Source organism: Bos grunniens, chromosome 22 (genome assembly GCF_055505025.1).
Source record: "Bos grunniens cultivar Pamir isolate PY7600 chromosome 22, Bosgru_T2T1.0, whole genome shotgun sequence".
NCBI classification, from domain to species: domain Eukaryota; kingdom Metazoa; phylum Chordata; class Mammalia; order Artiodactyla; family Bovidae; genus Bos; species Bos grunniens.
The window spans coordinates 16,858,798-16,872,574 of NC_141186.1; the positions used below are offsets into that span (position 1 = coordinate 16,858,798).

General features: G+C 49.4%; 1 protein-coding gene across 5 annotated transcripts in view; it reads left to right on the forward strand.

Annotated features, from left to right (window-relative positions):
* LOC147348143 (uncharacterized) overlaps positions 1-13,180 on the forward strand; it is a 43,691-nt gene extending 30,511 nt beyond the window's left edge. Inside the window, exons 4-8 of one of the 5 annotated variants that reach the window (XR_015151064.1) lie at positions 6,704-6,818; positions 8,218-8,392; positions 10,221-10,328; positions 12,541-12,599; positions 12,701-13,021. Coding sequence is in view for 1 of the 5 variants with exons in the window: in XM_086366489.1 (XP_086222615.1) it covers positions 10,221-10,328; positions 12,541-12,568 (136 nt within the window). In the remaining 4 variants the exon portion in view is untranslated. Of the gene's footprint in view, positions 1-6,703; positions 6,819-7,311; positions 8,393-10,220; positions 10,329-12,540 lie in introns of those variants that run through there. The other 4 variants (XR_015151068.1, XR_015151065.1, XR_015151066.1 and 1 more) reach the window with 4 other exon arrangements.
* Positions 13,181-13,777: the final 597 nt, after the last annotated feature.

Below are 13,777 nucleotides of genomic sequence, written 5' to 3' on the forward strand. Positions count from 1 at the left end.
ATAGCATATTCAAAAGCAGAGACATTACTTTGCCAACAAAGGTCTGTCTAGTCAAGGCTATGGTTTTTCCTGTGGTCATGTATGGATATGAGAGTTGGACTGTGAAGAAGGCTGAGCGCCGAAGAATTGATGCTTTTGAACTGTGGTGTTGGAGAAGACTCTTGAGAGTCCCTTGGACTGCAAGGAGATCCAACCAGTCCATTCTGAAGGAGATCAGCCCTAGGATTTCTTTGGAAGGAATGATGCTAAAGCTGAAACTCCAGTACTTTGGCCACCTCATGCGAAGAGTTGACTCATTGGAAAAGACTCTGATGCTGGGAGGGATTGGGGGCAGGAGGAGAAGGGGATGACAGAGGATGAGATGTCTGGATGACATCACTGACTCGATGGACGTGAGTCTGAGTGAACTCCGGGAGTTGGTGATGGACAGGGAGGCCTGGCGTGCTGCGATTCATCGGGTTGCAAAGAGTCGGACACGACTGAGCGACTGAACTGAACTGAACTGAATAGGATGGGCTGGATAGGCCACCCAATCCAGTATTCTTGGGCTTCCCTTGTGGCTCAGCTGGTAAAGTATCTGCCTGGAATGCAGGAGACCTGGGTTCAATCCCTGGGTTGGAAAGATCCCCTGAAGAAGGGAAAGGCTACCCACTCCAGTATTCTCCTCTGAAAAAAACCATGAATGGATGAGCGTGGTGGGCTACAATCCATGGGACTGCAAAGAGTCAGATATAACTGAGCAACTAAGCACGCACACAGAAGGGATGGGGACAACCGAAATGTCCATCGACAGATGAACAGATAAAGATACGCTACATGTACTGAATGGACTGTGGCTCAGCCAGAAACAGAAGGAAAGAATGCCATTTGCAGCAAAATGGACGGACCGGGCGATGGCCACATGAAGTCCAGTGAGTCAGGCAGAGAAAGACATGTATGATATCACTTACAGGTAGAGTACAAAAATGGATAGAACTGAACTAATTTACAAAAGAGAAACGACTCACAGACTTAGATGATACAGTTAGGGTTACCAAAAGGGAAAGTTGGGGGGGATAAAGGAGGCGGCTGGGTTTAAGCAACACCCACTAATATTTATGGGCTTTCCTGGTGGCTCAGACAGTAAAGAAGTCTGCAATGCTGGAGACCCAGGTTCTGTCTCTGGGTTGGGAAGATCCCCAGGTGAAGGGCATGGCAACCCACCCCAGTATTCTTGCCTTGAGAATTCCATTGACAGAGGAGCCTGGTGGGCTGCAACCCAGGGACTCACAAACAGTTAGACACGACTGAGCAACTGACACTTTCAGTAACATTTATAAAATAATCAACAAGGGCCTACTATAGAGGACAGGGAACTCTACTCAACTTTCTGTCATAACCTATATACAAAAAGAAGCCAAGAGCAAGAGAAGTTTATATATACATATGTCTGTTTATACCTGAATCACTCTGCTGTACACTTCAAATAAACATAACATTGCAAATCAACAATACTCCAAGATAAAATCATCTTTAAAACATAAAAAATGCCTAACAAGGTTCCCTTTGGCCACAGGGACCTGGGCTCTCAGCACATCCCTGGGGCCTGAGGAAGCTGGAGCCAAAGGCTGGACTAACCGTAGGGCTGACAGTCTAGGCCAGAGAGCATGGAGAGCACAGTTCTGGTCCTAACCATCCCTGAACCAAAGATCACCTCTCACCAGAGGCCCCAGGGCCCTGACCTGAACTGGAAGTCACAACAGCAGCTGCGATTTACTGAGGCCTGCGTGAAGCAGCACAGCCTTCGTGTGTAGGCACATAGCCCTCGCCTTACTGATGCGCAAACGGGCAAGACGTTTAAAAGCCACCTCTGCCACGTGCTAAAGCCGGTGCTGGCACCACGGTCCACCACCACGAGGATTCTGAAATTAGTCCTTTCAAGGGTGGATCAGAGGAAGTACGGGGGCTCCTTAGAGCCCACAGTTAAATGTGGACCCCTCTTCTACAGGTTCCTTGTGCGTTTCTCAGCAGCAGAACCTCTGCTTTGAAATAAATCTTAGATCGAGTGGGAGGGAGGGGATATACATGTACTTAGGACTGATTCACATTGTATGGCAGAAAGCTACACAACATTGTTAATTACCCTCCAATTTAAAAAAACGATATTAAAAATAATAAATATTAGATGATAACGTATAAAATGCAAAAAAAAAAAAAAGTGAAACCACTTTGGCTGAAGTGAGGATACAGTGGCCTGGCGCACTCAGTCTGCAAAATCCAAGCCTTCAGAGAACAGGAGGACAATAGTTGCTTCTTTCCTTCCATTCAGATACGAAAAGAAAGGCCATGAAGGCAACTTTTGCTCAGGCTTCTCAGCGGACACAGACTACTCTAAATTCTAATGAGCTGTACATTTCTGCTTTCTCTCTCTCTCTCTCTGCTCCCAAGGGCAGGCCTGGTCCTCCGTACAGTGCCTGCTGCCATCAGTGAATGAATAATGAGAGGGGACTGGCCCCAGTCACACAGTGAGCTTAGTGATAGGTCACTGGGCTCCTGGCCGTAAGCTGTGTTTGTACCTTATACCACCAGGATCAATGACAGTAAGCTGGAAGTAAATGAAATTACCGCCCTCAACCAAACATTTATGCTTAGGGGAGTAACATGTTAGCCATTCCTAAGGGAAATAGTTCAAATTTGTTACAACACAATAAACCAATGGAGTGGAATACAGGGTTGCGTCCATCTTCCAGGGCAGTTGCCAAACCCAAATGAGACGAATGGAAGGGTGATGTAAAAGATACAGAGAGTTCTGGTGAGGTTCACGGTGGCAGAACAGCCACACAGGTTTTCAGTCCTTTCACAAAAACAAAGCCACTAGCAGAGTAAAAGAAAACCCCAGATGACATTAAGGTAGTTCGTCAAACTCTAGAACGTGAAGGAGTAGGGCCAAGCCACTCATAGCCATAACAACAGTGTGGTTTCAGCACGGGGAGGAGAAAGGCAAGTTTTTAAGGCCCTTTGAGTCAAGTAACCCAAGAATTGTGATCAAATACACATCCCTTCTAGATCGAAAACTCAACAGCCAGTGTGAGAACTGTCAAAACTAGGAGCAGTGTCCCATGCTTTCCTTTAAAAGTGAAAAATGGGGGATGCAAGAAAGTTGCGAATGGAGTCTCTAGCAATGAACAATTCATTATCTAAAGTTAAAAATAGACTGGATGGGAGTACACAGACATTAGACCCTGCTGAAGGAAAGATCAGTAAGTCTGAATTCAGCAATAAAAATTACACAAACTGAAGCACAGAAAGAGAGAGGAGACCCCTCCAAAAAAATAACAAGTTACTACAATATTAAGTAGTTTAAAATATGTCCAAAAATCTTTGAAGAAACAGCCAAAATTTTTTTCAAACTGGATTAGAACTATAACCCTACAGATTCTAGGAAGTCAAAGTACCTCACACACACTATAATAAAACTGAAGTTAAAAAAGCAGCCAGAGAAAAAAGATATATTACAGATAAAGGAACAAATATAACAATGGCAGCCAACTTCTCATCAGAAATTTTGTAAAGCATTAGAAGATTAATGTCAGATGTGCTGAAAGAAAAAAACCTGTTAGCTTGGAATTCTACACCTAGTGAAAATATCCCTTTTTAAAGGTGAAATAAACTCTCTTTTAAGTAAAAACTGAAACAATGAATTACCAGCAAAGCTGAAATACAAGAAATGTGAAAGTAATTTCTTCAGGTAGAAGGAAAATACCACCAGATGAAAATCTGAATCTATGCAAAGGAATAAGGAACACCAGAAATAGTAAAGATCTGGGTGAACAGAAGATTTTCTTTCATTTCTTTAATATCTCTAAAAGTACTATCCGAAGTACACCGTGGAGGTTACAGCATATAGAAATAAAATGTGTGAAATAGCAGAAATAATGGCAATAGGGAAATCAGAGTATTCTGTTTGAAGGATCTTATAGTATAGAAAAGGAATATCCTATCTGTTCAAGGTATGTTGTGGTGAAGCTGTGTTTTAAATCCTAGGTCAACCACTAAAAGAATATAGCTAATAAGTCACCAGTGATTAATACCACAAAAAAATGGTCCAAAAATGGGCATGAAAAGAGGGAAAAAAGGAACAAAGAACAGATGAGTCAAATAGAAAACAGCTAGTAGGTTTATACCCAACTGTACAAGTGATTACAATAAATAGGTAAACCCTCCCGAGTAAAAGGCCCTGGTCAAGAGAGATTGTCAGAATAGACTTAAAAACAAACAAAACCCAGAACTACTTGCTGTTTATACAAAACCTACTTTAAGCATGAACACACGGATTAAAACAATGGAAATGATTTAGAAGATATCCTATATACGCACTAATCAAAAGAAAGCTGAAGTATCTATATTATAATGACATAAAACTGATTCTAGAACAAGAAATATCCAATAAAGTAGACTTCGGGACAACAAGTACTTATAAAGGATTTTTTAAAAAGGACATAATAAATGATCAGTTCATCAAGAAGGCAACAATCCTAAATACGCATGCACCTAAAACAGAGCTTCAAAATATGTGAAACAAAAACTCACAGAACTGAAGAGAAGTCATTTCCAATTCCAGCTGGAGATCTTAACACTCCTCTTTTAGCAACAGAAGAAATAGATCCCTAATTTAAAAAAAAAAAAAGGTTATGGAATACATAGACAAACCTATCAATCAGTGTGACTTAACTGACATTCATAGAATATTTCACCCAACAACATTTAAATGCATTCAAGTACATCTGGAACACTCATCAAGATAGACTCATTTCTGGACACTCAGACATTCTTTAACAAATTTAAAAGAATTAAAAGCATCAAGAACATATTCTTGGACTATAATGGAAATAACCTAGACATCAATAATAGAATATTTGGGAAAATCTTCAAGTATTTGGAAATGTAAGAATATGTACACATCTAAATAACTCAGGAGTCAAAGAAAAAAGTCACAGTAAAAATAGTTACTATAGAGGAAAGAAGAAACAGAGAGAAGGAGGCAGAAATGGAAGGTAATAGTCTCTGCTCTGCAATGCAGGAGCCCCAGGAGAAGCAGGTTCAATCCCTGGGTTGGGAAGATCCCCTGGAGAAGGAAACAGCTACCCTCCCCAGTATTCTGCCTGGAGAATCCCATGGACAGAGGCGCCTGGTGGGCTGCAGTGCGTGGGGTCACAGAGTCGGACACAGCTGAAGCAGCTTAGCACACGTGAACCCTGTCCTGTGCATTGACTTTGGGAGCATGTGATGTTTAGAAAATAACAATTAAAGAGGGGAAAATCCCTAAAAACTGAGAGAACAAATGGGTGTAATTTTACTTATATATCAAGCCCAATCCATAACCACAGAGAGAAAATAAGTATTCAAGTGTCTTAAACTGTACATTCCTAATAGGCTATATTTAGTAGTTTTATGGTTTGTAGTAATTGCTGTCATCTTATTTTGAAAGTATTATGTTGATACCGTAAGACAGAGCAAGAGAAAAGTAATTTTGTTACTGTGACTAGAAACCAAGATTTTTAAGATAAAAGAAGGGATTTAAGCACACAGCTCAGGAGCTGAAAACACTGTCACCTTAAGCTTTACTTGGAAATAACACAATTAACTCATGACCTAGTTTTCTCCTAAAAACGATATTTTTTCTCATCTCTGCACTGAAAAAGCCTAGAAGCAGTATAACTAATTAGCATCCAGACTGTGGTCTTTTGTAAAAAAAAAAAAAAAATTATTTCTTTATGACTGCCCGGTGGGCTGCCGTCTGTGGGGTCGCACAGAGTCGGACACGACTGAAGTGACTTAGCAGCAGCAGCAGGCTTTCTCCAGTTGCGGTCCATGGGCTCTAGGGCGTGAGGGCTCAGTAGTGTGGTGCACAGGCTTAGTTGCTCTGTGGCATGTGGAATCTTCTGGAACCAAGGATCGAACCTGTGTCCCTTGCATTATCAGGTAGATTTTAACCACTGGACCATGAGGAAAGTCCCAGACTGTGGTCTTTAAAAACTACTTCCCATTAAAAGAAACCAGCATTTCTTAAAGGAATTGCAGATTAAGGTCAGAAGCAAGAAGGGCATGCACAAAATGAGCCCAGGATTTCTTAACAGGACAGAAAAAAACAAAAGTGTTAGATGCTCAGTCATAACAAGGAAGCTACCGGAAAACAATTAGGGTTGTGTCAAAAGCACACAGCAATCAACTCTTCAAATATGGAAGCATCAAAAATAATAATGACTATAGTCGATTGAAACACATATTTTAAAAACTCTTTTAGTGTGTGATAGGGGAAAAAGTTTGAAGGTTGCTAGAACAATGACCTTACTTTGAAAGTAAGAAAAAAAAAAAATCATATATTTTTCTTGCCTTTCCTGTACAAACTGTGTATCACGGTGACAAAATAATTGCTGAAGGAAAAAATGCTAGTAAATGTAGAAAGGAACAATAAAAAAAAAAACAGGTACAGGCACAGGGCTGGTACAGCCTAAGAGTGTGTGTTTTATCTGTTAAAGATGCATACTGAAGCTTTTAAGGTCGAAATTACATGATTGCCGAGATTTGCTTTTAAAATATTCCCCTAAAAGGGAAAACAGTAAATGGGATAAAAACATGAAGCAAGATGCTAATACATGTCGAAACTGACGATGGATGCTTGGAGACTCACTGTATTACTCTCTCTGCTTTCTTTCTATGTTAGAAATTTTCCAGAATAAGAAGCGCAGATGCATGTGGTGTTAGTTGCTCAGTTGTGTGTGACTGTGACCCCATGGACTGTAGCCTGCCAGGCTCCTTTGTCCATGGGGATTCTCCAGGTAAGAATACTAGAGTGGGCTGCCATTCCCTTCTCCAGGGAATCTTCCCGATCCAGGGATCAAACCCAGGTCTCCTGCATTGCAGGCGGATTCTTTACCATCTGAGCCACCAGGGAAGCCCTCAAATATATGTGGAGAGGGAGTCTATTTTCAGTTCAGTCGCTCAGTGATGTCCATCTCCTTGCGACTCCATGGACTGCAGCACGCCAGGCTTCCCTGTCCATCACCCACTCCTGGAGCCTACTCAAACTCATGTCCATCGTGTTGGTGATGCCATCCAGCCATCTCATACTCTGTCGTCCCTGTCTCCTCCCGCCTTCAATCTTTTCCAGCATCAGGGTCTTTTCAAATGAGTCAGTTCTTCCCATCAGAGGACCAAAGTATTGGAGTTTCAGCTTCAGCATCAGTTAACATTGGCTTAAGTTACACTATTCTCCTCCAAAGGCCTCTGGGGTCCAGATCCGAGTGGGTTCCCACCCCAGTCCCACAGCTGGGGGTATGCAGTGAGGTGCTTTCCAGGCATCGTCTCCTCTCCCTTAGTGGTTCTGAGGTCCTTCACCCCTTCCTTCCTCCCCGACCCAGCCTCAGCTCTTTGGGATGTGCCTGGGGTGGTTTCAAACCCGCAGGCACATTTCTGTTTTCAAAGATAACACAGCAAGAAGAGTGGGTGTTTGCCTGTGGGTAGTGTGTCTCCCCCAACCCTGCCCCACCTTCAGGCCTTCTGGGCCCCCAGGCCTGAGCTCAGGTGGCCCCCAAGGGTGAAGGCCTCCAGGTGACAGGGTTACACTCTGCTGGGACTGAAGGAGGGGTTCTAGCCTCCACGGTGGGTGCGCTGGTGGTGAGAAGCTTCCCAGCAGAGGTGTTGATACTCGGCCCCTGCAGTGCCCTGAGGGGCTCAGCCAGCCCCTCCAGGGCCCACACTGTCCCCTGTCTCCACAGGGGTCCAGTGCCCCCCGAAGTCCATCTGCATCAGGAGGTCACTGGATGACCGCTGGTCTGCTGGCTCCCCGACTCCCATTCTGCCGTGCTCAGAACCTGGTCGGGCAGCCAGCACTGCCACTGAGGGCTTCGTGGCTCGGGGAGACTGTGGCCTTTGGCGCATCGATTGTCCTCCTTATGAAAAGAGAGGTGCAGCCTCCCAGGCCTTTACGGTCCTGTTTAGTCATTCCGCCCCTCAGGAGCCTTTATAGCCCCTCCTCTAGATCCAGCCCCAGTGCCTTGTCCCAGCAGCTCCCAAACTGTGCTTATCCTCACCTGGCATCTCCTTTGAGGCCTTCCTTACGATCCATCCCCCACCTCTGCCAGCCTCCTCTGAGCATCCCACCTTCTGGCTGGGGCTCCACACAGGCTGCACTCAGGCCTGCTGTTCATCTCCGCCCCTGCCCACCGCTTGCCGCAGGGCTACCCTTCAAGGCTCTGCTCCGTTGCCAGCGGAGCCCTTCCTACCCTCCCAGCCAGAGCCTGGTCAGAAGTGAGTTCTTCCTCCAGAACACTAGAAGGTCTACGCAGACAACTCACCGAGCCCTCAGGAGTCCTCGCCTGAGCATCCCGTGTCGTGAAGGGGTCTGGGGCAGGTATGGAATCCCCTACGTGGTTGATGAATTCTTCATCTGAGAACATCTGACGTAGCAGAGGCTGGCCAGGGTACAAAAAATAGTTGTTATCTGCATGATACTTGACAGGTTGTAAAGGATTTCACACCATCACCTCAATTAATCCTGAAAGCCACTCTGAGAGGCAGCCCTGAGCAGGGGGACGCTGAGTGACCTCCCCAAGGCCAGGGTCACCTGGGGTAGCACCAGGCCCCATCTTTCCAGGCCCCAAGGCCCCCTCTGCTCCCTCTTAGAATCTGGCTGCGATTGGGGAGACCAGCCCACATGTTAGCAAAGGCTGAGCCGAGCCATCACCACCACCCAGAAGAAAGCACTGGCATTCAGCCCCTGTTGGAGATGGTCCCTGCCCTGCTCTCCTGCAGTTTCTTCATCTGAAAAATGGCCTTCCCTTGGAGAGGCCTGAAAACGAGCTGGAGTCCTATAGGCTTGAGGCTATGAGAGCCCGAGCAGAATCCCTTATGGAAAGCAGCAAAGGCCAGGGCAGGACACGCTCCTGAGATCGAGTGATCCTGTCCCTGGAGGAAGGGAACCGCAGACAGGCCGAGGCCACCTAGCAGCAACACCAGGCAGGATTCAGGGCCGCCCCCCTCCCTCCCACCTAAACTCACCGCTAAGCATGCCTGGGAACAGGAGCAGACGGCCACCCCACGGGGCTGCCCCAGGCCAACCCAGCCATCTCTCAGGGCATCTGACCTCCGCTGCTGATTTCTACCCAGAGGACGTCATGAGCTTTTTTAGTTCCCAGGGAATGTTAATTAGCACCGGAGGCTGGGCTGCCCTGAGATGGGACTGCTGTTTAAAACAAACAGGGGCTTCCCTGGTGGCTCAGTGGTAAAGAATCCTCCTGCTGATGGGTTTGATCCCTGGTCTGGGGAGATGCCACATGCCGAGGAGCAGTGGAGCTGTGCGCCACGACTACTGAGCCTGTGCCCGCGAGCCTGTACCCCTCAACATGAGAGCCCCCACTTGCCGTAACTAGAGAAAAATCCATGCAGCAATGAAGACCCAGCACAGCCAAATAAATGAATCCCAGGCAGGCACTCTGGCGGCTCTTGTCTGTAGGGACCTGTTTTTATGAGTTTATCTCGCCCTGACAACTGAGTGTCTGCAGGGCCATCTGAACAGTCTCCTGGGACCTTGCTGGTTCAGCTTCGTCATCCCTCCTCGGGGCCTGGGATAGAGGACTTGGGGAGCCCCACTGTCAAACATTCTGCCTCTGAATGAACATTCTTGGCAAAGAGCACCCACGTCCTTCCACCGCTCCTAGCTGGGGAGGCAGGCACAGGGGGCTAAGCTGTCTACTCAGCAATTGTGGCCCCAGGTCTAGGTTGGAGCCCTGGGGCTGATTGCAGGGCTGGGGCACAGGGATGGAAGGTGGGGCAGAGGGGATGGAAGGAGGGGAGGGGAGGCACGTGGTCCGGAGTCTCTCCTCCAGGCCCGTGTATCCCCAGCCAGCTGAGGCCATGCCTGCCCTGGGGACCGTCTGCAGCCTGCTGCTCCTCAGTGCACTCTGGGTGGACTTGGCCAGGGTGGGCTCCAGCTCCCTGAGCCTCAAACATCAGAAAGTGCAGGTGAGACATCTCCCCACGAGCCCTGCATTCTAAATGGGGAAACTCCTTCCAGCCCTGCCCTGAGCCGTGTGACCTGGGCAGTGGCTCTCTCACTCTGGGCTTCAGCCTTCCCTCAGAGCACAAAGGAGGCCTCTAGGCCTAAATGCGAGCCCGCACCTCATTCTGCTTCTGGACAGACAGGGGCTCAGGGTCCTAAGGAGAATACCTCCTCTTTCCAGCAGAGAAGGAATCCAAGAAGCCCGCAGTCACACTGAAGTCCCGAGGCCCTGGGAGGCTGCTTGGATCGGAAGTCAGGCTGAAAGTGCAGAAGAGGAACTGGAAATCAGGTGGGTCTCTGCAGTTTTATGCCTCCGGCAGTGGAGGGGATAGTGGACTCTGTACCACTGGGCTCAGGGAGGTCTTTGCCCATCAGCAGGCAAATACCTAAGCAACTTTGCTGCAGCAGGATGAGCCCCAAGCAGAGGGGAACGGGGGTGCCAGCAGACACCAGGAGATTGCAAAGGGGAGCCGGCAAGCAGACATCAGGAAGAAAGCACTGCTCAGACTGGAGACGTTTCCCTAGAGAAAACTTTCTGATGGACTCAGGGACCTCTCAGACCTTACCTGACTTTATTTTATGAGGGGCAGCACCCGGGACAGGTGAGCTGGGGGCCCAGCTCTCACCGAACCCCACCTGTAGATGAGGACGCAGCCCACCAGGCTTGCTTAGGCTTTGGTGAGTTGTGCGCGGGGGGGCAAGGAGGACTAGGAGAGAGGGCATGAAGGCATTTTATAAGGGATCCCCACCCGTGTGGGGAAGGTGGGTGCAAGGAGGTGTGCATGCTTAGAAAACCAGCGAATGGTCCCGACAAGAGTTAAGGTAGAGAAAGACCTCTGTACAGGGGAATTGGAATCCCCCCGGGGTGCCCGGTAACCTGTGCTGGTGCCCACGCCTCGGTCTCTCTTTCCCCTGCTTCACCCTCCTGCTTAGCATTTAACCTCTACAACTGCCTGTGAGGTCAGTAAGGCTGGTCTTAGGCCCTCATTTAGAGACAAAGGACAGAGGTTCAGCTGGGAGAGCTCACTGGCCTGAGGGGCCACAGCTTGTGTGGGGCAGAGGTGGGACCCCTGGTCTGGGGGGACTCCGGTCCCCAAGCCCTGTATCCCCATCACCCATCTGGCAGAGAGAGAGTGGGTGGCCCAGGAAGTCTCCTTGGCCTCCCTCCACTGACCCCCAGCCTCTCCCCTGATCCCTGTGAGTCAGGGGTGAAATCCCCAACCCACACCCTTTGACCCTCACCAGGCGCCTCCTCCTACCATGCGTGAGATCCCACCTGTCACATCCCCCTCAACACCAGTCTGCAAATCCTTAGACTAAAATGAGGGAACTTTCCCAGTGCACCGGCCAAGTCCAGCAGGGCAAGAGAAGCTCCAAGCCAGCTCAGATGCAGAAGTTTCTAGTTTCCACAGAGGGAACAGCAGGCACTGCTTCAGCTACAACTTCAGCTAGTCCGCAAGTCCGGAGGTGGGGGGCACCGGAGGTGGGGGGCACCAAAGGTGGAAGGGGCCATGACACAGGCCATGACTCTGGCTCTGCTCTCCAAACCCCTCCAGTCCTGGGGTCCTGTCTGGACCATCGCAGACCCGTCCTCTCCCTCTGAACTTGTTTCCCAAAATGGAGTTTCAGACCTAGAAGCTTTCGAGACCAAGTCCCACCCCCAGTGCACCCAACCCCCACTCACCAGATGAGACACTGAGGCCAAAGGGGTCTTTTCAAGCCACTTGAAGCCGCTCTCCCGTCCAGCAGCCACTGCGCCTGTCGGTTGCTCCTCGTCCGGCTCCAGGGTGCAGTCTAGCCTGGCAGGTCTCCAGTTCGGTGCCCCTAGTGCTGTGCAAGGTCTGCTGGGATCATCCGACCACTCGCATCAGCCAGGGGGTGGAGGGAAAATGAGTATGCACTGAAGGGAGGGAAAGAGGGGCTTCAGGTGTCCCCCAGATCAGTGACGTCATCACTCGCTTCATCTTCATGGTGGAGATGAGGGGGATGGAGGTACGTTTGAAATAGGGAACCAACACATATCTGTTTTATTAATATCTCTGAGCATCTCTGCTCATCTGTGAAATGGGAGCCACAGTGGCTCCTACCTGGAGAGTAAGGGCTCGGCCTGAGCCTGACCAGGATGAAGGCTGCATGCCAGGCACAGTGGCAGCGGCCCTGGGGCTCAAAGGGGCTCCAGGGCTGGCGGGTTCCAGTCTGCTGTCTGGCCCTGGCTACCACCTCCCTCTGCAGCCCCGGGCACATCATACAACCTCTTATGGCCTTAGCTGCTTCACCTGAAAATGGGGCTGACACGTCCTGAGTGGAGGGCAGGGGGCAGAAGGACCATGGGCTCCTTTTCGGCCCCAAGATCCCTTTGTCTACTCATCCGGAATCTCATTGCCCAACACAGCCGGGAACCCACGTGGTTATTGGGGTAACATGAAGGTAAACAGTCTCCACTCCCCAGGAGAGAAACGATGACATGGCCACAAACAGAGCTCCTTCCTCTTTGCCCACAGCTTTGAGCTTCAAGAAGTCATCTCATAGGCTGCTGAGAAAGGAGGGCCTCCTTTCTCAGGTACCCTCCCTGCAGAAAGGAAGAGACAGAGCACAGGAAGAACAAAGCTGCTCAGAGCATCCTTCGAGGAAAGCGTCAGCTTCCTGTCCGATTTTCCACAGAACAAGGAAAGGCCTGTGCAGTCAAGAGGAAGACCACCTGGGAAGGGAAGAAGGTGGGGTGCAGACACCGTTCCCCAGGCTAGTGCTGTGTCCACCAGGGAGAGCCCTGTCCCCAGATCACCCTTCCGGCATCTCAAACTCCACCACTGGCCATTCAACCTTCTGCCTTCCAAAGCTGCAAGAATGGGGGAAACTCGTTCTAGGGGACCCCACAGCTTTTATCAGTAACCTCCTCAGTGGTAAGGACAGAGGGTACAAGGTAAGCCCTTAAAGATGGTGAGGACAAGCATTGAAGCATATACACTATCATGTGTAAAACAGGCAGCTAGTGGGAATTCGCTGTATGACAGGGCGCTCAGCCCGGTGCTCCGTGATGACCTAGAGGGGAGGGAGGGGGGCTTCATAGGGAGGGGATATATGTATACTTCAGGCTGATTCACGCTATTGTACTGCAGGAACCAACACGACATCGTAAAGCAATTATCCTTCAATGTAAAATAAAGATGGTGGGGGTGATAAGACCAGGCCCAGGAAGGAGGGTAACCTGGCTGAGGGGTGCCTGCTGGACCCCAGGCCCTTCTCTCTCCCCCTCCTGAGAGTCCAGGGCCTCCACTGGGATGGGGGTGGGAGGCGAGGGGCTGAGGTGGGAGGGTGAGACCTCTGACAATTCCTGGGCCCTCCTATAGTTCAGTGCCCGCTTTGTTGCCGGGTTCAAAGCTGTCAGGGGCTCAGTCCCACCAGCACGGCTAGTCCCTGGGGAGGTTTCTTCAGGATGTCCTTTGGGAAGAAGCCCGTGGTAAGTCCTTGCCCAGGTCAGGTCAGCTCCAAGTTTTCGCTGGAGTCCCAGCGTGAGTCTGCCTGTGGGTAACAAACAGAAGTCTTCTTCCCACCCTTGCCTCTCAAGCTTCTGATCCCTCTGTCCCAGTCATCCCTCAGTTCCTGCAGGGGACTGGTTCCAGGACTGCCCTCTCCCCCGCCACCCCCCGCTTTTAGGGGATGGACCCTAGTCACATGGTCCACACTCCGAGGCCAGTGCTCTCCCCGTGACAACACGCCACGTCCATCACCCTGTGGAAG